The 23,820-nt window shown below is 33.0% G+C and overlaps 1 protein-coding gene across 1 annotated transcript; it reads right to left on the reverse strand.

Moving 5' to 3' along the window:
• Positions 1 to 4,112: 4,112 nt before the first annotated feature.
• On the reverse strand, positions 4,113 to 23,603 carry LOC123708576 (ETS-related transcription factor Elf-3-like). Its single transcript, XM_045659352.1, has 2 exons — positions 22,665 to 23,603; positions 4,113 to 6,457 (listed from the first exon to the last, which is right to left on the reverse strand). The coding sequence occupies exons 1-2, from the start codon at positions 23,552 to 23,554 to the stop codon at positions 6,211 to 6,213; spliced, it is 1,137 nt and encodes a 378-aa protein (XP_045515308.1). The 5' UTR covers positions 23,555 to 23,603; the 3' UTR covers positions 4,113 to 6,210.
• Positions 23,604 to 23,820: the final 217 nt, after the last annotated feature.

Genomic DNA, 23,820 nt, shown 5'->3' on the forward strand with positions numbered 1-23,820 from the left:
AGTACCAGAACAAGATTATTTTATCATTTTATATTAAAGTGACATCTTTGCTTCTAGTATAAGCTAAAGTTTTTTCAATACATAGAAAACTAAATCAATGTTTTACTGCACGTATTAAAAAATGCTATTTTAAAATGCTTAGTTTATGAAGTATGTGTCTCAAAGGCGGATAACGCGCTTGCAAGCCTGGCCTTGATTTGTCTATAGCGTTTTGTTCCGTTGCTCTGTGGCTCTTGTCCCTTAAAATATGTAGAGTAATAAATGACTTAAAGTAATATGAATAAAATCCTAAAGAGTATTTTATAGAGCTTACACTTCTTTTCATTACAGGAAAATAATTAAAACTAAACTAATAACTATTTATATTCCATCATTTTCACCGTGATAAACAATCTCAGTAAGAAATGCCTATCAATGAACTATTGCATAATGTTTGTCTTTGGAAAGTAAGTATTTCTTTATCTCTTATGGCTTCTTATGGTTTCGGACAGGGATCAGTTAGTCCAATGGCCGTACGATTCTCTACCATGAGCTCGTGCGTTCAAACCCCTTGTTATCGCATCATTAAACAAATCGTTACGAAACCAGCATATGTTAGGGTAAGATGTAGACTAGAGCCAGGACTTAGCGTATACTATGACTAATATATTATATCACACCAATAAATTGTATCTGACATACGGCAAATATTTTTTAATGAACACCAAATTGCCAGATAGCTGCGGCCAAAACGAAAAACATCTAACGCCATTAGATTATAAGGTTTTAAAAATGTTTCACATGTTATATATGTTTATAACTCTATGAAATAAATATAGAAACCAGTGGAAAAGCTTATAAGTTATTTTTTTTTCAGTTCATAATTCGCTGTTTGTAATAGGCAAGTAGATAATTAGGAGATCCATCGGGGTTCGAACCGACCGAGAGTTGCACGCTGTCGCCACTATAAAAACACTGCACTTTCATATTTTGTAAATAATTAAATTTCGTATCGCCAGATAATAATAATCAATGGCGCTACAACCTTTTTAGGTCTGGGCCTCAGATTTATGTATCTGTTTCATGATCATTTGTTAATCGAATAGGCAAGTAGGTGATCAGCCTCTGTGCCTGGCGCACGCCGTCGACTTTTTGGGTCTAAGGCAAGCCGGTTTCCTCACGATGTTTTCCTTTACCTGTGTGCGTTAAATGCGCACATAGAAAGAAGTCTATTGGTGCACAGTCAGGGATCGAAACTACGACCTCAGGAATGAGAGTCGTACGCTGGAGCCACAAGGCCAACACTGCTCTATCGTCAGATATAAAATATTTTTTTATTGAACATGAGTGAGGCAGGAGACTCGGTTGATGTTAAGTGATACCGCCACCCATACTTCCAACGCTAGAAGGCTCGTGAGTGCGTTGCTGGCCATTTAAGAATTGGAAAACAAACTTTTCTTGAAGGACACTAAGTCGAGTTGGTTTGGAAAACTCATTTGTGAAACGACCGACGTCGAGACGATACGGGTGAAATATTGTATTCTTAACGTCGCAACGTCAAGGGATCAAGCCGCTTGGAAAGTGATCGGACTAAGCCGTCAAGTGGAAGGAGCTGGTACTATGGAGCACAGGACTCCATGTGCGGTGCAAATTTGCGCTTTACACAGTTGCAAGCGTTGGTTCCGAGTGAAGTAGCCTCTCGCCTTGTTGAGCAGGCCAAGCGAAATATAGGTTTTTGTCCTAAGTCCGGGGAAATTTTTCGAGGAGTTCATAGCTTTGAAAGCAGCGTCCGATGCACACCCGATCGAAGGGTTTTGATTTCGCTATGTTCAAACTGATAGCGCCTCCCCCATGGCTTAATTACTTCTTCCCATGTATGAGTAAGGTTTTCGGTTTTTCATAATACTTTAATAGATAAAAAATTAAAATGAAAACAAAATCATTTATCGCAAACATATACCAAAATAAATTATTCATTGTTTGTATCTAATGATTATCTTATCAATAATTGCTTTGCTTTACATCCCGGATAAGTGGTTTAGCTAAAGTCCGGGTTACTTCTTTATCAAAGTACTAAAAAACAATTCTTAATCGTGACCTACTATTAAATTATTATGATTACTGACTAAAAAAAATAAAAAATCAATGGCGCTACAACTTTTTTAGGTCTGAGCCTCAGATTTCCGTATCTGTTTCATAATCATTTGTTAATCGAATAGGCAAGCAGGTGATCAACCTTCTGTGCCCGACACACGCCGTCGACTTTTTTGGGTCTAAAGGCAAGCCGGTTTCCTCACGATGTTTTCCTTCACCGTTCAGCTATTGTTAAATTCGCCCATAGTAAGAAAATCCATTGGTGCACAGCCGGGGATTGAACCTACGACCTCAGGGATGAGAGTCGCACGCTGTAGCCAGTAGGCCAACACTGCTCAACCGACTGATTACGGACTACATATTGCACAAAAAGTAAATAATAATATTTATTATTCGTATTCGACTTGAAGTTATTAAATGATTATGTCCCTCCAAGAGACAATTTTTCGATAATTCTGGTTCTATTAGTATTAGGCCAATTTTTGGATACAAAAAATTACGAAATGTGTGTGTAAACCGCATATTTTTAATTTGTTTAAACGTGGTGTGTAGTAGTTTTTTTTATTTTGTAATGGGTACTGAAACTTACGGCCATGGAAATGAATTACTTAGGTTTATTTTGTGAACAAAGATCACTTGGTCATGTATTGTAATTTTAGCTGCATTCATCGTCTCGGTCGCATAGGCTCTCGAATTTCAATACGCTCTAGACCTTAGTATCTCAATGGTACTTATTTTGGAATCGAGTATCTATTCATAGATACAGCTTAAAATATTTAGAAAATATACGGATTTCATAAACGCACTAGAATACTGTTAAGTTTCCGAAACATCGTCCTAAAAGACAATGTATTTATAACATGGATTTACATTGTGAAAGGACAAATATTAACCATTAAAAAATAATTAAAGCTAATTCTAAAATTATAGCGTAATCGGTGATTATTTTAATAGATTGGTGAAATGCTAAAAACATTAAGCGCCATCTTGTATATTATTATGCCATGGTATATATCCAAAAAAGGTTGCTCCTACTTAGTTCACAATACTTGCTACAGATAACGCTTAACGGAAATCAACTGTACTGATGTTTTTATATTAGTTTCGAAATTTACCAATAGATACCGCTTACCAAATTTAATAAAACTAATACCGTATTTTGTATTAGCGCCATCTACCGTATTCCTGTAAAACTAGTTACGCTGTAAAGTTGTGGTAGAATAAACTAAAGATGGCGACAATATGTTTATAGTATAAAATTAAATATGGCTTGAAAAAGTAAGTATACAATTAATCATTTTTGTACACTGTAGCTCGATTTCTACGTCTAGAGTATTAAAACCTAACTGATTTAAGGTACAAATGAAACGGATTGTGACTCTGTATATATATAAAATAGATAATGGGTGTGTTTGCAATTATTTTAAGACTAACCACATTCTGATCAAAGCTTATACTATATACTATAACTACTCTATATTATTTATCTTCACAATAAATTTACTTATAAAATAAAACCACCTTCAAAATGCAACAACAGTTTTATCATTGTTTATTTGATTTAGTTTTCATAATATTAATGATTCTGGTGCAAACTTTTGCATATCTGTGTTATGTTTTGACGCCTTATCCTCAATACAGGCGGAGGAACTCTGTCATGTCCAAAACACATAATATATGCGTCAAAATACCCCACCTACTTCGGGTTTATTGAAGAAACTAAAGACTACTCTGACTCATTTCATTACACGGTGGCTTGCTGTGACAGAAAAAAAGAAAGAGATAATTTAATTAAAACAATTTAGTTTGATTAAAATAATATATTGAATATATATAAGTATGTAAACTTCAGTGTTTCTATTAAATTATAAAATGTGGAGGGTATAAATGTGATTAAAATTAAATATCTGAGTATAGGATATATAAAATGTTAATAAATAATAATAATAATAATTGTTAATGTTAATGATAATAAAAATGAATAAATAAAAAACTTTGTTCACATTCATGTATTTCTTTAATTTTCATATCATATCGCACGTTCAACAATATTTCTAGCGTACATTAAAACAATTTAGATAAAACTTATAATAATTTATAACAATCTAGTACGTATCTAAAAATGTATTGAAAACTCATATTTTAATTGAAAATGTTGTATTATACTTTCACATTTATGAAGAATTTAGATAATATCAAGATAATTAACTTAGGCGAAAGTTACGTGAATTATACATAAAACGTATTTACTATTAAAATTTAAACGTGTAACGATCCTTAAGACGAAATGTGCAGAGCCGTACTCAAAGTCGTTAACTTATCTCTAATGCTATAAGTAATAATATATCTAACGCACCATACAACTTTATAATGTATGCTTCGTAGACGACTGACTAAAGAATGCTTATATAAAGGAATATTTATAGGGGGATGCTACCCATCCCTTACGATCCCTTAAGAAAATTTATTAATGCAATTCAACAAAATAAGATTCATTAAACTTGAAAGTATAGATAGATCTGGAATTTTCGATAACTTTACTCTGAGTACGGCGGTTATACTAAAATCGTCTTTTAAAATAATTGACTATAAAAATCACATCACATGCATTTCCGTTTTGGATGTTATCTTTACGTATATATATTTAATTTGAACTAACAAAAACAGGTTATAACTGGCTATATGTTTGTATTAAAAAACAGTGATGTTGGTTTGAAGTTTTATGTCCGGTAAAATCCTAGAAAAATCATAGTGTAAGACACAAATTTTGTACTCGAGTGACAATAATAGTACTAAATAAACCTAAGTTACAGCTAAATTGAACAAAAGTTTGGCTTTAGTATGAAAATAAGAAATAATTGTAGTTTAAAACTGGAGTAAAGAAAAAACACCTAACTATTTACATAAATAAATTTTAATTTTTACTCTACAATCACAGCAAATGCCTGAGAGTCATAAACTTAAATGCTATTAAAAAACTCTTGAAATTCATTTTATTCTCTAGGTTTCTTTAAGGCGGAGGTGAGATCGATCGATTAATAAAATAATTTAATCTTCTACAAATAAATTTGTACAAATATTCTTCAAAGTAAAATAATATTATTCTGTGGTGGAAATATCTAATATAAGTTACTGAAAAATACATTGGCCAGAGGTGATGATGCGCAAAAATTAGTGTAAAAGTAAAAGTACATGCGCAAACTTACCATCTTTAAAAACTTTGCCAATCTACGTACAGATAATGATTTAAAATTATTTTGTTTAGTCAAAGAAATTAGCTCTCGCCTCTACCTTAATTAAAAACCATAAACCGAGCACAATTTGTTCACTACGACATAATCTTTGGCCTACAGATCTTTTAATTTGTCATTTTTTTATTGCACATTCGCGCCATTTCTTATTATCTATTTAAAATTAAAACCTAAACTAACACTGAGAGACATGTCTTAAATATAAAAAATAAGATTAAAAAATTTTAAGTACATTCAACAACATTCACGATATGGCAACACAAATTACGAAAATTCTTAATATAAACAATTTTGAATTAAGATCTATAAATAAAAATGGAATGTCTTTATTTAAAACGAGTATATACACCTTTACGTGCCGTAGTCCATTACTTTATCTTAATATTACATTAACAACGGTAATTATTGAAACCTTAAAAATTCTTTATCAAAAATCCGTAGCTCTGAAAAATCGCTATGACAAAAATGTGTACATCATCAGAAAAATACACTTAACCACTTAAAAAAATAATATGGACTTCAACAATTGGTTTTACAACCTTTAATTGACGGACCTAACATTTAACAATCTCTGTTCGAAATACAACCATTGAAACTGTACCAAACCTTACATTGAGCTTATATGAGCCTTTCAAACATGCTTCATACTTAATTATCACCTCCTCTTATCCTAATACTTTAGTCTATCATTATTCCATTAAAAACAACAAAGCTCTTGAACAATCCTTATTTCATAACCAAACCCATCTCTACTCATTTCTTCATCCAGAACTTAAAATAATTTCTTGTCGAAGAATTGTACAAGAGCGTACATAACATCAAAACAATCTCTTCTTTCTCTGAGCATGAGTTTCTTAACCGAAATATTAATTTCACTTCGACCTAACTAAGAATTTGAGTAATTCATATCATGAACATCCAATTCTGACTTCACTTTAATAAAATTTGGATTATCAGTCCTGAAGTCTGGACCCTTGTGGCCGAATTGGTAGACGAGGCGTGCAGTAGGGACGGAAACCAGAACCGATTGACGATAGTGGTATCTCATTGCCCTACTGAACTTCTCGAAGGTCATGTTCTCGTTCTGTTTCATCTGTCCCCAAAGTTTCGCGACTTCGTCTGGTTTCACGAATCTGCAAAGAAGAAAATACAACGTTAGGTTAGCAAAGGCAAAGGCTTAAATTATATTCTTCCGTTTATTTTCTTATCAGTAATTACTGTGATTCTAACTAGACAGCAATTATAATAATCAAAGTTGGTATAATTTTGCTTTCCGATACCTTTTTAATTCAAGGTTTTTAACTTGGCAAGGTCATAATGATGAGACGCACGCGACAATTGATTGGTTATCAGAAATTAGAATACAATAAGACATAATGCTTTCAACATTGAAAAATGAAGGAAGCATGTTGCAAAATAACTATTAAAGACACTATGAGAAATCTAGTATTATTTTTTATATCACGATCTTTATTTCGATATCATTATTAAGCCAAAGACATAAAACGGATTTTCCGTAAGTCTATTATTTAAATGAAATTATTACATAGCCTTTGAATTCAGAACGCACATAAAATTAATAAAACCAATATTATAGACGCTAGCTTTAAAATAGCAATAAGTAACCTATTTACAAAGATAAAATCATAAGCAAGTCAAGTTCGACTAGCATCCAATACGGCCTTGCATATAATTTGCAGCTCATTAAATGGATTCTCAGTCTGCATAAGGTATCTGATATATAATGGGTGTAGGTATAGAAACGAGTAATGATGCAAAATGTCCAGCTAATTGTGATCGGAGTCAAGGTCAACTTGTTGCAGTCATTATCAGCTTTGCTGGCAACGTGACGAAGCGCGAACGTGCAACTCAACATATAGATTCTACATTACCTAAGACAACTTTAATTGTTTAACAACATATACAACATAGTATTGTTATACTCGATAATAACACTGTTTTAGTTTAAAATGAGAAGGCAAATGGATGAATGTTCTAATAATATTTAACATTAAACTAAATATAGTTCGATTTAAATTAACGCCTGGTAGACAGTACCAGTGATCCCAGAGTGCTTTAGATATACTGCCAGGTACACTGACAGAGGTACCAAACTTATAGATGTATTTTAGTGTTTAATTTATTTATCTTATAGTGAAGATTATATTAAATATCAAAAAAATATAGTAATAAAGGTTTAATATCATATTGACCTATTATTGTATATTTATTTTGTGCAAATAGGTTATTGTTATACGAGAAACATTGTTTATCCACACTTCAACGCAAGCATGAACATCAGTTTAATTTACGCGCCAGTAAAGTGTTGACCTTGTCTCGGAGCAAATAAAAACCTCAGACAAGGATGAATTCAACTCAAATAAATACGATGTAACGATAAAGATATCACGATACAGAATTTAATAATAACAATAAAATTATCGAATTTATTTAAAAGGATGTATTTAATGTAACAGGTTTAACCAAAACAAATATAAACCGTACAAGGGCAAATATGAAAATCAATAAATTTTATAGCTAAACTAGATAACATTGATAAACTCGTATCAAAAATGTCGAAGCTAGAAGCACTTAATGCAATTGAAGTTATTGATGAGAAAATAACGATTTAACATTGAAAAGGTGTGTCTAAGGCGTATAGTGGTAGGTTTATGGATCATAAAATCTGTTGCTCACCGCCACTTTTGACATTGGATTCTTCTTGTTTGCTTTATAATTACATTAATGAGGTTAGAAATTGTTGACTGTTGGTACTTGTTTTTATGGAAATACTAAATTTTTAATCAATGGTAATCGAAATTATTAAGCAATATTATCTATTGCTTTATTCTAAATCATTTTAAACACGATATCATATTATTTAAGTTTTAATTTTCAATCGCTTCCGAGCCGCGTAATTAAGTCGAATTAGATTGTTATAAAGGTATCTTAATTAGTTCTGTGTTAGTTTGAGACTCTATAGTCTATTGTTAGTCGTCATGGACATATACGGATTATTATTACTGTCATCGCTATTGACACTTTAGCTTATTTACTATTCAATGAGTGTATTTAATCTAGATTTCTTGGTAAGCCGGTGTTAGTGTCGATGAGTAATTTTAAATTATATTTTTGGTTCGTATTTGTTTTGTTGTATATTGTCACAACAAATACGATTCAATCGAGTACCTCTCAAGAATCCGTCAACCAAACTTTTGTGGCGTTTGAGAATAAAGTAAAAAGGTGAAAGATATGTTAAGAGTTGGAATCTTTTTAACCCAAATCTTGGTTTAACGGTTTGGATATCTGCCACATGGACAGTCTACAACAGGATGCCGGTCACGTTTCGTTCCTTGGCCCAGCTGATGGTACGATACATTGCAAGGCCGGACCCCGACCTCGCACGAGCGCGGTCAGCATCCAAATTTGTATGAGTCACAATTATGTGACAGTCCTTACTATCTTAATATACTGTAATAATAAAAGTATCGTGTGTGTATTTATTGGATAGTCTACCGATAAATAGACTATCCAACAAAATATATTTTTTTTCAATTCGAACCAGTAGTTCCTAAGATCGACACGGTCAATCATACAAACAGACTCTTCATTCAGATCCAAATATATTTCTGTAAGTAAAGCTTTTTTGCAGATACACTATTAACACAGTTAATGTAATATGTTCTATGGCAGATCATTGTATTAAAGAAGGTGGAAGTATTCTGGAAGTCCTGTTTGTTTCGTATTGGCCTTACCTACAGTTGAACTTTAAACCTGAGTTGGATGGTTTATGGACTCAATTGCCATATGCTCATAAACGGTGCCATTAGCGTCTACCTGTTTATTATACAATCCTAAATAGTTGCACTAGTATTCTGACAATAAATAGTCGTAGTATAGAAATATGTTACCATAAATTATTATTATTTAGCCTTTATTGCTGAGACCCAGTATAGTTACACTTATTTAAGTTACATAACTTTAATTAATCTAATAGATCATATGACCCATTTTTGGTAATCAGCGTGTCCTGTTACACATAGGCCTCTTCCAGTTCCTTCCATTATTTTCTGATGTTAGCCCTTCTTGTCCAAGTTGTGCATCCTATTTATATCGTCTGCCCATCTCTTGCTCTGTTTTCCTCTTTTCCTTTTTCCATCGCGTGGTTGCCATTAAATTTTTGTCCATTTCAACCTGCTATCTCTCGTTATGTCCCCGGTCCAGCGCCATTTCAATTGCCTTATTTTCTTTAGAATGTCCCCTAGTTTGGTCGTTGATCTTATTTCTTCTGCCCTTTTTCGATGTCTCAGAATTACACTGAGAATTCTTTCCATTCCTCTTTATTCTGCATTATATTTTACCATAAATAGTTGCATGCAAATAACGTCTTTGAGTTTAATTTATGCTTGAACTTGAAAACGTAATAAAATCTTCATAAGCAAAGAATTTTCTTTTATGATATCTCGATGTTTAAGCTGTAACCTTGGCTAACTATTCTTCGTATTGAATTATTTACTTGTAGCGGATTACCTTTAAACTGCTGCACGTGAGTATGCTCGGACATAGATCACTAGACTTAGTGGTTTACTTGTGTTCGACTATGGAACCAAATATTAAATTGCTATTGCCAAATTAAAGAAAATTATCGTATTTCATCAGTGTCAATAGATATTAGCCGGCATGGACAACATTAAACACACACACATACACAGTCTTAAGAATATTCACAGATAATATAAATTTTTAGCATAAGCTTTTAAAAATACAGGGAAATATTTTAGCCCTTATCTACCGGGGTGTCGGCCTAGGACAATACGTGTAGGGCAAAGTCTCACCTCAGCCAAGCGTGAGTGACCTTATGATATCGCTCTTTATCGTAAACACAAATGATTGGGTTTTTTAGGGTTTTACTGGGTTTTTCAGACCGCCTTTCTATTTTAAAAACGGTTTACTGTATAATACTAAGTTGTATACGGTTTGCTTTGTCGCCCCATGAATCGGTAATGTACATAATACATACCTTATTGCTCTTCACACGTATGAATACACTCGCTCATTTGTATTCCCGTCCTGTGCTTACGTGACAACATTGGTATAAACATGTTTTGCAATTTTTAGGGTTTTTTTCGTATACGATTTCTCATATCATTTTAACTCGGAATGGTTTTGTCGTTAATAAAACAGGTCCAGGGAAGCATGTAGAACGATAGCCGAAACAATGGCGCCTTTCGTTCGATTGCTATTGGTCAATAGCCATTACTAAAACTACTCCAATAAGCGCTGACAGAGGACACGACGTTGAACGCAACATTTCTACTTGCATCTATTGTTTTCTCACTCACTGGGCCGTGTAAACTCTTTCGGGGCCCAAGGCTTCTTACAAATATATTTTTGAAGAAAGGTTTTCTCAAAGAAGAACCTTCTTTCAAACATACTTAATTCGCAATCCGTACCCCTCCATATAACTAGCGAGTACCTGAGAATTGTGCGTAAAGTAAAATTTAACCCACGATTTTGATAAGGGTCTCAAGGAAAGCATATTGGCATTAACGGTTTAATATTCAAGTAGGATATTTGTCAAGTAAAACTGTGTTCAAATCTTTCCGATTCATTTTCTCGGTCAAGGGATCGTAGCTGATGCGTAATGAAAATACAAATTATTGACTTCTTTAAGTGACATTACTACAATGTAGTTGACAATTCTTGGCCTGAAGGTTAACGACACAAATTTATTTCGCAAAATTCTTAGTCACCTTTACGTCAATGAGATATATTTGAGGTTATATGCAAAGAGTTTTATTTTGACATTGTATTTGTTTTACCGTCCTACACAGCTCCCTAAATGGACAAGTTTCTTGCTTCATAATTTAATATTACGTAATGTGGTACGGTCCTTTTTTCGGATGTTTATAGTGTAAAAATAAAAGTAATAAGACTTATTGGGATAGCTTCCAAACTCTCAATTATTGTTTTTTTGATGGACAGCAGCATTTTATTTCTCATAGTCCATTGAAGAAGTGTCGGTATAAATCGCTGAATTTATATATGTATATGTATATTTAAAATATTATACATTTTTTTTATATAACAGGGGGCAAACGGGCAGGAGGCTCAAATTATGTTAAGTGATACCCGCCGCCCATGGACACTCAATGCCTGAGGGCTCGCGAGTGCGTTGCCGGCCTTTTAAGAATTGGTACGCTCTTTTCTTCAGGGACCCTAAGTCGAATTGGTTCAGAAATACTTTAGCGGGCAGCTGGTTCCACATATTGCGCGGCAAAAACTGCCTCCTAAATCGCTCAGTTGAGGAACGGCAGACCTTGAGATGATACAGGTGGAATTTCGCATTCTGCCTCGACGTCCGATGATGAAACTCAGCTTCAGGTATTAATTCGAACAACTCCTCTGAACACTCAGTAAATGCGGTAGAAGATGCAGCCGCTCGGATTGGATGGGATCGGATCGATCGGATCGACGACGATACGAACCGCTCTTCGTTCGAACTGGTACTGGGGAGCCCCCGCCCAGAGTTGAGAACAGTACTCCATGTGGGGCCGAATTTGCGCTTTATACAGTTGCAAGCGGTGGTGAAGTACCGCCTTGTCTTGCTGAGCACACCAAGCGTTTTGGAGGCTAATTTAGCCTATCCCTCCAAATGACTGAATCTGAACGTCGTTCAATATATCAACGCAAAGTATTCTGATGCTGGCTGTAGGTGTAAGCTATATCTTCGAAAAGAGCAGTAGCCACAGATGTGTTTTAGTGGAAAACGTTTAGTGGAACTTCTGTCTTCTTGGGGTTAAATTGGACTAGGTTTAGACTACCCCAGTAGTAGTAGTAGTAGTAGTTTCGACTTCAGACACAGCTTTGTTCCGGTACTCATCGACAACAGCCCGATAAATACGTGCCCGGCCAGTATATAGAGTATCCCCAGTCCTGTCGTCCGCATGATTTATTAAATCAAGTTATAAGAGGCAAATGTTCATTAAACATTCTTGGTTTCCTGTCAACTTTCCTCGGCCTTTTACGAATCTGTAATGCCTTACTTTACTAATTTAGCGATCGCTAAATCTTTTAGATTGAACCGTTTCGTAATATTCGCTAGTCGGGTCCTATCAGCCGATTCTAACCGCATAATGTCAAAGACAAACGTTATCTTTCATCTTATGTAAGAATTTATTATCCATGATACGTTACTCTCTTGGTCTTGGCTAAGTAATTTCTTTTCTGCTGAATTCATTAACCATTATGTCGCTACATTTATATATGAAATTCGACTTTTTGCCTTTTATAATTACACTAAATTGATTTCCCGAGAATTCAGTATACAAACCATTAGAGGTGTGCGCAGTCCTTATAAAGTACGAAATAAGTAAATTTATGTATATTTGCTTTTTCACTACATTAAAACTGATATAAACGTCCTTAAATTACATAATTTATAATCATAGTTAAAAGATAATAAAAAATATTTTCCAGTACAATTTATACTATCATAATAAGTAAAAGTTACATAAATCATCTCCAAATGTGTATAATTTTGACTTGTCCTCGAAATTAATATGGTTTTATTATTTAAACCAAGTGCTTTGCGAAGTCAGAAACAGGTCTTGCATACCAACTTATTAACATATATGAGTAACATACCTGCGGGGGAGTACCGGTTATTTTAAATATGCAAATTGTGATCTTAATATTGTTAGGGTTCATAGTGGATCCCCGTATTCTGGTTTAATACTATGATAAGTTCGCACTCAGGGTCACCAAATTAATTATATAGCTCTAAGAGACTGATTTATGTTATTTATGCACGATTCATTATTATAGATTAAGAGACGTGTTCGACGATTGTTTAATAGCGAACTTTTTTAATACATTTTGGTTACTGTTCAGTTTAGGAGCAGTATTTGTGTTAATGAGGTCGTAAGTCCGCACCCCGGCTATGGACCAATGAACTTTCTGTCTCTGTATAGCACTTGTCACGGAACAAAGCATCGTGACGAAACCAGCATGTCTTCGAACAGGTCAACGGCGTATGTCCATGAACAAAACAGATACAGAAATCTCAGACCAAGACCTGAAAGGTTGTAGCGCCACTGGTATTTTTGTATGTTTTAAAACCCGGCGAAACCAACTTTAGTATGGATCGGTCGTTTTGTTGATATTATGCTGTTTTCTTATACTTTGCCGCTACTCTAAATCGTGGACGTTAATTTAAAATGACATTTAGTTCCACTAAGGATTTAATTCATCTTTATCAGCTACGTATCTTCTAGTTATTGATAAGTAATCTGAGCCATTTGGATTGATAATGTTTAATATTTCATCAATTTAATTCATGTAACAAATTGTCTTCATTTGTTAATGTTAGTTAATATTACACGCATATTAATTAAATTAACTAAAAAAATATTTTCTAAGGTATTTTACGAAAAATCTTGAGGATCCGGGATCTTTTGTAGAAATATTTAAAGTCAGTCAATAATTAGTCTAGAATTAGTTTATGCTCTTAACGTGGCAGGCCGTGTCAAACATAGAGAATAATCTGATTGTGTCAAGTAATCGAATGTCAATATCTGATCGATTGCGCGCGAATAAATCACGCTACGTTTTTTTCACGTTTTCCTCATACCGTCCCGCTCGCACAGTATGACTGGTAACTAAAACGATTCGCGTAATTGCAACGCTATTTTTATTCTAAAGGTCGCGACTCGTTATATGATAAAGCGATAGGTCAGCTGCTAAGGTAATTAAGAGTAGTGAATAGTATATGGATACGTGGTGTTCAAGCGCTTCAAGCGACTTAGGAATACATTTGGCTTATCTGATATTTCTAGAGTTAAGTTCAATTCTAAATTGCACCTTACAGACTCATAAATGAACGCCATAGACCGGTTTTCAACATATAATTTTCATTATCTCAACTTTACAATGCGCCAGCGTCGGTGATTCTGCGCGCCGCGTGTGTCGAACAACTTGCTATTTTTGGCCATTGTTAGTTCAGTAAATTAACACTTTACATTTAAGCAAGGCAATACAAATATTCAAATTAATACCAAATAGAAATTTGTATAATATTTTAAGTAGAACATTTTTTTTAAAATCAGTTACATATTTCCCACTTTTATTAAATTAGTATTCATCTGTTAAAAATGGTATAAAAAAATTATTAAACTCTTTTTTATAATCTGTGGAAACAAATTTCCTTCAAGAATTATTTACGTCTATGTCTATGGTTCATGTACTTACGTGAAAATGTTAACCTATATAATCACAATATATTCGTGGTACATTACAAGGATCTTTGGACCGCTTTAAAGCATTCGAAACGTCGTTAAATGTAATAAATTCAGCTTTAAATAAGTTACATTTTATTAGAAAATATGAATAAAATTACATTTTGGACAGTTATTATACTAATTTGAAAACCAAATGCGACAATGTCGCCATTTAAAAAAATTATATAATTCTGTTAGTCATTCCAATTGGTCCGATTTCTACAAACATCGCGCGTCATTGCCTCGTTTATATGCGAATGTGTGTGGGAAATTGTACATGTGTGCGAATCGGCCGAGGGAAATCCCGCGTTGCAAATTGTTTTATCACTCTATTGTCAGTTCTTTGAAGCGGTATGGTCTGAATAATTTCGCCACTTATTCTGTCTTATCTCAGCTATACAATCAACACAATACAATCATAATTCCTAGGTAATTCAAGTATAAACTTATTAAGTGTTTAGAAATATGATATTAAAGAAAAAGGGATGACTATTACTATATTTTATTGACAAACTTTATTGATATAAATCGTTAGTGTAGGATGTGACATGTTTACATATATAGATCCAGTTTATCAGTCGTTCATTGGGATATAACGTTCGCGAAATTTACGCAACGAAAAGTCAGAAGAAAGCAGGTGATATGCGATGTTGAATTAATTTTTTTCAATGTTACTATCACTTTAATTGTTTCATGTTGAACATTGCATGCAACTTAAAGCTGACTTGGGCTTATTTCTCGTTAAAATGATCGAGTTTTGTTTGTCTGTTGCTTAATTTTCTTCTTGTCATTGCCACAGAGCTATTGATCTCCTAATGTACGAAATACAGCCATCGTAATCTATTAGAATAAAGAAATATTTATTACCGGCAAAAAAATATTTTATGTAGAAAATCTTTTGGCATGTAACATAAAAATATTCAAATTATCTTATTAAATATTTTTATGACTTGTCTCGCAGATTGCTAAATCATGGTATGATTGATAGTTTGTATCATAGATTATAAACTGATATGACACACGAGATGTAGCAATTAATTTAACATATAGATGAAACAAAAAAATATAATTATTATACGAGAAACTATAATACGCTATACAATTAAAGTATTGTTGGATACAAAAAAAACATTTATTTGAAGTATTTGCGTGAGTATTTATACTTGACTAATTTATTTTTTTATATTAGCCTGGAAGATTTCTCTTGAGGCGATAAGGCGTTACCCTATCGTTTAAGTGTTATCATTTTACTAGTTTTGTATTGTAATTAAATAATGAATTATATATTTAATAAATAACATGTCTAAGGTCTAAATTAACGACTTCTGCTTTTTTTAATAATTAGGTCCAAACTGCGAAAAAATAACAGGTATCGATGTCCGCCGCGTTATGAGTTCATGCCAAAACCGGCTTTATAATACCAACTCTAAATTTTTAAGTCTCATTCGGTCTACTACGTCACATACACGTGTCGTGTTTTTTTCTAGTATGAAACATTCGAATTTATTTCTTGTGTATATTTTTTTATTTACGTTTATTATTATTTACATGCGTTTATTGAAATCATCAAGTTCTTAGGCATAAGAGCATAATAATTAAAACTAACTAAAATTTAACTATATATTTTTATAATAATACATTTTTAGTTTATGTAGCACAACAGTAAGAATCTTCGCTCACCGTTACTAAAGTTTGCAACACTTTCTAAAATTTACATTAAACATTTCTATTCAACACAATTGATCCGACTCGCAAAAAAATTATCAGAAACATAAATCTTTCTTGTTAAACCTGCTAAATTAATATTAATTTACGTTCGCGTAAAAAGATTACTAAAATATTATATATAAAAATCATGGAATTAGCTGATACGCAACTAACACCTTTTATATACATACGCCTTTGACCTAACATTGAAAATTCACTTTGATATGATTGACCATTCAGACATAATACTGGAAGTGGCGGTACCACTGGAGTGGTATAAAAGCTTTATGTAAAATAAAATTGAATAATATTTTTTGCAATATTATTTTTTGTAATATTACTCTCCACATGTGAAATAAATTAAGTAGAAATGAAAAGCTGATTAAACTTACGTTATTTAGTATGCATAAGATTTGACATTTCAGTGTGACCTTTTTATCAAATATTATGATAACGAAATGACATGCTGATAAATTGTATAATAGTACAGTATTGAGAAAATGAATGAATGTAAAACTTACTGAGATTATTAGAAAAACGCATTCACAACCTGCTTAAATTGCTAAAATAATAACGAACTATGACTACGAAGTTATTAAATAATAAGCATACTTAGACAGTTGTATACTTTCAATAATATTGTTACTAGTATAAAGAAAGCAACAAAATGTCTATCAAATTTATCTGTACACAATATATCCAGCCCTATAATTCGAAATACGATTGGTATACTACAAGTATTACAAACGTATAGATTCTTAAAATGTTCTCGTATAAAAACAAAGAAAACGCCAAGGCGATTCAAGCAAGCCTCTACCCGGAAGGGGGTTCTACTAATCAATATAATAGAGCCACTATGAGAAAAAAAATTTGCTACACATATATACAAAATGTATATTTACGCATCCATTAACTTCGAATGATTAAGGACTGTATATCTATGGGGGTATGGCACAAAATTGAATGACACGAGCGGCACAAGGCTGCCCTAGTTATAAATAGATTTTCACGAAAAAGAAATGTTACAGGGACTTTGGTGCAAGCTCCTTTATAGAGTAGGTTTGACTAGAGACGAATATAATTTAATTATTTATTTTAATAACTCACGATCAAAGTAATTCTACGTATTCTATGAATTTACTCAGTTTAAGGTGTAAAATTTTTAAAAAAATTTCAAAAACGCATTTTCGCCGACATCACCATGCAAAAAATATATATAGTAACAATTAAACTAATGATCAATTATTATTTTTATTAATATGTGGTGCTTTTTTTTAACGGTTAAATAACATTTAACTTTTAAATATTGGACGTCAAAATTATTATTAACATTGTGGTTTTATAACTATAAATTCCTTTATAGTTTACGTCATGGATAATGAGACTAATTGGTATTATTCGGTCACGTAAACAAGGACAAAATTATTAATATTATAATATAACGCTTCAACAGGAATATTAAACAAATAGAAGAAAAACAGAGGTATCAAACCGCGAATTCGCTTCAAATTATCGATGCAAATAACACAAAAGTGTAGCTTATAGAATAGTCTAAGCGTCAATTCATAAAATATTATGGCACTCTTACAAAGTAAATCTCTTTCTGTCAAATTGCGTTTACCCTGTCATGAAAAGAGACAGATGAGTAACTGTACTGCAAATGTATTTTCGGTCTTTTAATCGATATGAATAAGTTTTATTTATGGTATCTTTTAATCTAAGTATTAATAACAGAAAATATTTTGTCTAATCATTTATCGATATAAATAAATATTGATTAAATTATCAATAGGATTATATCAGTTAATTCTATGACACTTTTGATTTGCTTATTTCCAATAGTCATTATTAAATAGATCGAAGTAAAATATTTGTACACAGCAAAATTATTTATTCAATTTGTTTAAAACTTGTAGCAATAGGAATATTTACTCACGTGATCCACCATTTTGACGATTTACATTGAGTACAGTATTTAAAAAGTCTCTATGAACAAATTAGTCTTTATCTAATTTCTCTGGACCACACTCTCACAGACGCAATTAAGGCTCGCGTACACGAGCTGTCGGGGTGCCTCACCCCCTACCGCCCCCCGGGGGAGAAAAATGCGAAAGAAAAACGCGAAAAGCGGAAGCGGCGACACGTGACTGGATGCTGCCCGGGGTTTCCATGGCAACGGCTCCCTAATTTTATTTTTATCCATACTTTTGTTATATTGAAGTGGATCTTAGTAAAATTAACAATATTCATCTTAATACAATTTATATAAGTTTCAGTTATATACAGGAATCATTATTGAGTTTTTAAGTTTTACGCAAAGAAATTTAAATGGGTATGGAAAACCTAGATAGGACCAAAAAATAGGAAACTCGGCTAGTTCATTAACATACTGTTCTACACTGAAAAGTCACGTATAAAATAAACGATAATTTAATTCAAATTATACATTCTTGTAACTAAAACAATGAATGCACGCTTCTTAAGGAAAATAAACTTTTTATCTCGAACAACATTTTTCATTCATCATTCTATATAGATACGAATGTACATTACAGTACAGTACAATTTTTATTTAGGAAAGTAAAAATTCACAACAAGATATTTTTGCCTTATATTTTTTAACTGGTAAGTAAACGTAAGTAAATAATTATAGCTTGTATTACATTAAAATAAGATAAGCTGATTATAGGACAAATTATTCCAGTGGTCCTTGATATTAAATACCGTAACCAAAGGGCCATGAGGACAATTTAATTTGAATACATCCTATTATTCTATATTTATTTGCCTTTCATGGCAGTCGTTTTCTACTGCTCGTGCTTCTCACATTTTCCTTTAACGAATAATTGTTATTATGGAAATATAACATTTATTTCCTTCTTTTACTCGCTATATATAAAACATGTAAAACTATTCTTTAGAAATATATCCCAATGAAACAATAATAAGAGTTTATCGACATTAAGTAATCTGTAAATGACCTTGTGAATGGTTTTATGTGCATTAATGAACAACATAAGTAATACAAAATTGTAGATGAATAAAAATGCCACGCAAATGATTAACACGTGTAACTAAGAGGTATATATCTGAGACCCCACGTGTATAGAACCGCGCCGGAAGTGGAAATCGTCCTTGAGGCTGCGTGGCAACGAGAAAAAAAATCTATACTAACACGGGGTGGCCTAGTTGAGCGATACTAGTCCGGGAAAATGATTTCACCGCTCTATTCAGATTGTTTAATTTCTAATTTGACATTTCTTTTGCTATTTGTAAATACAAAAGTTAATCCTAGGACTTTACTCTCTCCTTGTCTCGCGACTAGTCATACACACAATATTAGCGACTAACTGTAAGCATCTAATAAAACCTAACCACTAACGTTGCTACACATTGTTCCTGCATTCATTAATAAATAATAAATAAGTGGTTCATACAGATTTGTTAATTATATAAAAATCCGCACAATCAGCCATATAATAGGTATACAAATGTCATAATAATAATAATAAGTTAAAATATTGATAATTGTTGTCAAAACTTATGGTCTAAATATTGGGACAGTATTTACATTACAATATAAATGTACCTTCCATTTAAAAAATTAATTACCTACCTTCAATTGAATATAAAATTTTAAAAAATACCATAGGTATTACAATTTTAAGATATTATCATTTAATCATTAAATTGAGTTAATAAACTTATTATCATTTAAAAAAATATCATATAATGTTAACAAGCCACGTTTCGAGATTCGAACTTCGGTGGTTCGCCAATGGATTTCTATATGCGCAACTAACATTTGCTCACGCAGAGAATGAAAACATCGTTAGGAAACGTATACATCGTATACCAAAATCTACGACGTTATTGATTGATAGGTGATCAACAATTACAAACGGGGACTGCTAAGATCTACCTAAATCTAAAATAAATCATAAAACTGTTTCGTCGTGGTGATTTTTTGAAATTATACTTGTATAATTTAAGTTGACGCTTGGAGGATAGAACCGGTGATCCCAGAGCTGGTGGTTTCCTGGTTCAACGAATAAGCGTCGCATGACTTTTTAATTTTTTTTTAAATTTACTATTTATCATTTTTTTATTATTGTTAATACAATGTAACCTACATTGTTTTGTAAATACTGATTGTAAATACTTGTGAAAATATTTGTGTGCTGGAAATAAATATAAATTTTAAGTATTACATGCGTAGCAAGGTTTAAATAAATTTATTCTCATGAAAAACAAAAAACGCAAAATATATCACACCATCGTCGCGACGGTACGACGCGCCGTACGCAGTTACTGCGTTAGAGTCCATCTACCAAAAAACTTCGCAGGCCGATTCGAAACTGGTCCACTGCTACAATTTCCCGTATCTCAGGAGGCTAACTCAGCAGAAGGTTGTAAAGACTCGCCCCGAAAAAGGTTATATTTTTGGTATTCGGGTCTGATTTTAGGTAGATGTACTATATATTATTAGTGATATGCCGGTTACGTGTGGGATTAAACTTCAATTTCATGCTCCGGATGTGTATTTGATTATGTAATATTTTTATCTAAAATGCTTTGTGTTATACAGCTACTTAATGTTTATTAATTGCGTGTCAAACTATAGTTTGTTAGTGGGAGTTGAGTAGCATAAAAAAGATTTTAATAGATCTATTTTGTAGAATCTGAAGTTGTTTAAGTTGACTAGTTATAGCGCTACACCATACTTCTATCACATATAATAAATGATTTTACTAAGAATTTATATATTGTTATTTCAACTGTTGGAAAGCATCTAGAAACATTTTGAAGATGATTTTCACTTGACGAGGTCCTTGACATTGAGATGTACACCAAGCTATTTCTCGTTGTCTTTCTGCTTCAATAGAACACCGTTTCTATTTAGGTTTCAGGCTAAGTTCCGACAGGATTTTTATAGGCATGCCTATTAAAGCATTGACTGCCTCACACCATTTATTGAGAAGAGGCGGCTATGGATAATAATATTCTGTAATTACACGACATAACACACTTTCATATTCTATTTATCATTTTATTAGCCATAGATGACTAAATTAAGGTAATAATTAAAATGCATGATAAAATTCTCAGAATAATTTATATGAACCGGTTTTTGCACGTCTAGTGTGTATAGAATAAAAAACTTCACTCTAATTTATTTCTAATTCCATTTGAATAGTTTGGTACATAAACGAACCCATCCGATTTGGGGCGTGTCTTATGTATTCAATATATATATATATATAATATTTTTATAACCTGTTGTCATCGCTTTAATTTAGTGTCTATCGTAAATAACGACTCGCAATTAGAACAAAAATAAAACAGCTGAAGATTTATACAAAGTATGAAAAATAAGTAAGGGTAAATATAAATATTTTTGCGTATTCAGCAATAAAAGGTTCATCTTAAATATTTATGTATTTTGAGTTTGCCCGAAACGTATTCACTTACATTAAAAAAGGTGGTCCCAGCTAAAGGTCAAAATTGTTAATCCCAAAAATCATATAATAATTGTTATTAAAGCTTGACCAGCAATTTTAGCCTCTATTATGTGAATATCTAAAATATGTATACGAGTTTCGCAGGACAAGGTTAAGTTTATTAAAAACGTGGGTATGGGAATTGTAATCGTGCAAAAAACTACATCGAAATAATATTAGACTTTTTATAATTAAGCTTCAAAGCATCTCGCTAAAAAAGCTTTAGAAATACATATTTTATGTATGATGGTTTAATGGACGTTGTTATGGTGTATACGTTTGGTATAATCGGTTCATTAAGTGATGGCATTTATGCACATTTTATTACCGAATAACTAATGGAACTCCACGTTCTTTAGTAACAAGTCTGTAAAAACAAAAGACAATCGTACCAGAATTACACAGGATTATATTTTTTATCTATAGTAATAATATAAATATTCCATTATATGTAGGAATTTTCAATAGCACGCGCATTCTTGAATAACCTATATATTAATTATCTCGTATAACTTGTGGTTTCTCATAACTCATCATCATTTAAAGCAATTAAATATGTTTACCTAATACCTATAACAATGTTTATGTTTACTCTTTGATAAGACAATTCTAAAATAACGCTGAGACTATACCAATATGACACAGTAATAATTGCATTGTTTGACTCAAATTAGCAATAGGGTATGCTAAACCACGTGCGTTAGGAGACAATGGATACTTAGCTTAATAGTTTACAATAATTACCAATTGTTTTAAGATATTAGACAAGATATTAGAAGCACATTAATGAAACAAAGAAAATATAACGATAAAAAATAACAAAAACGTTACAGTAAAATAATGATACGACTTACCTGAACTTTCCTTGCGAGTAATCCTCCCACTTTATAATAGACGGGCAGTATCTCTCATCGAACAACAAATTTCTGAGGAACTCCGGGACGGAAACGCTTCTTGGTCTCTTCACGCCCTTTTTGCCGCTACCTTTTGGCCTACCGGGAGGCCGCTTTACTAATTTCGCCCGCCTCTCATCTTCATCACCTGATTTACTGCCATCACTACCATATGCACCTTCGGGCGAGGCGGCGGCTGAAGAACCAAACAAATCTTCCGCATCGTCGCTAGAATCCGCCGGTTGTAATAAACTGCTATCATTAGGTTTGTAATCTGAATACAGTTTATTTTTGTGATAATCCAAATCTAACATTGTCTGTTCCTGACTTTGATACGGGTCAGCGTATTTAAACACCGTAGACTGCCGTAAAATTTCATCATTCAGACGACTTTGCAGCTTTTCATATACAACATCAGCTATTCTGCTCGAGAGGTTTGGATCTATGCTGGAATGCAACATTCTGCTAAGAATATCTTCCCTTCCCATACTCCTGATTTCGATTCCGGGAATTCTGAGGTTATAGAACGGGACATCGTATTCACTAAAACCACTAGCAATCACGCAATCAAAGATCCAAGACACGGTGTCGTCTGCTGTCCAGTCGAAGACGCTTTTGTATCTCCAATCTTCTGGGCGATATGAATCTCTGAGGTTGACGAGGTTATGGTAGACGTTAGTCGCAGTATCGACCTCAGGTTCGGCGAGGACGTCGTAAGTGTTGTAATAGTTCCCGTAGGTACAGGTTCCTTTTTTGAAGACTTGAAAGTCATCTAGGCGCGCGGGCGCCGGTGAAGGGGGCATATAATACTCGCACATGTTTTGATCGTAGGGGCGCGCGTAATCAATCATGGCAACAACCGTCGTTGCCGGAGTTTCGCGACAGAATGGCGAGCGGGAGTGCGGATCGCGTTATTCATACAACGACTGCTCCTCAGTTTTGTTTACATGCGCTACTCGCGGCCTGCGCCGTGCGTACGCTAGGACGCGAGATTTCCTTGTAGTAGACTTGTTTTTGTTTACGAATCGAAACTAGACAATTTCGGTGTAGTATCAATGAATAATGATTAGAACATGGCTGATATAATGTCTCGAGGTAATAGAATATATTGTAAACA

This window comes from Pieris brassicae, chromosome 4 (genome assembly GCF_905147105.1).
Source record: "Pieris brassicae chromosome 4, ilPieBrab1.1, whole genome shotgun sequence".
Taxonomy (NCBI): Eukaryota; Metazoa; Arthropoda; class Insecta; order Lepidoptera; family Pieridae; genus Pieris; species Pieris brassicae.

Coding starts and splice junctions, on each gene's coding strand:
- LOC123708576 (XM_045659352.1), bottom strand. CDS start 23,554: ATGATTGATTACGCGCGCCCCTACGATCAAAACATGTGCGAGTATTAT. Junction 6,458..22,664: donor TACTCGCAAGGAAAGTTCAG/GTAAGTCGTATC, acceptor TCTTCTTTGCAG/ATTCGTGAAACCAGACGAAG.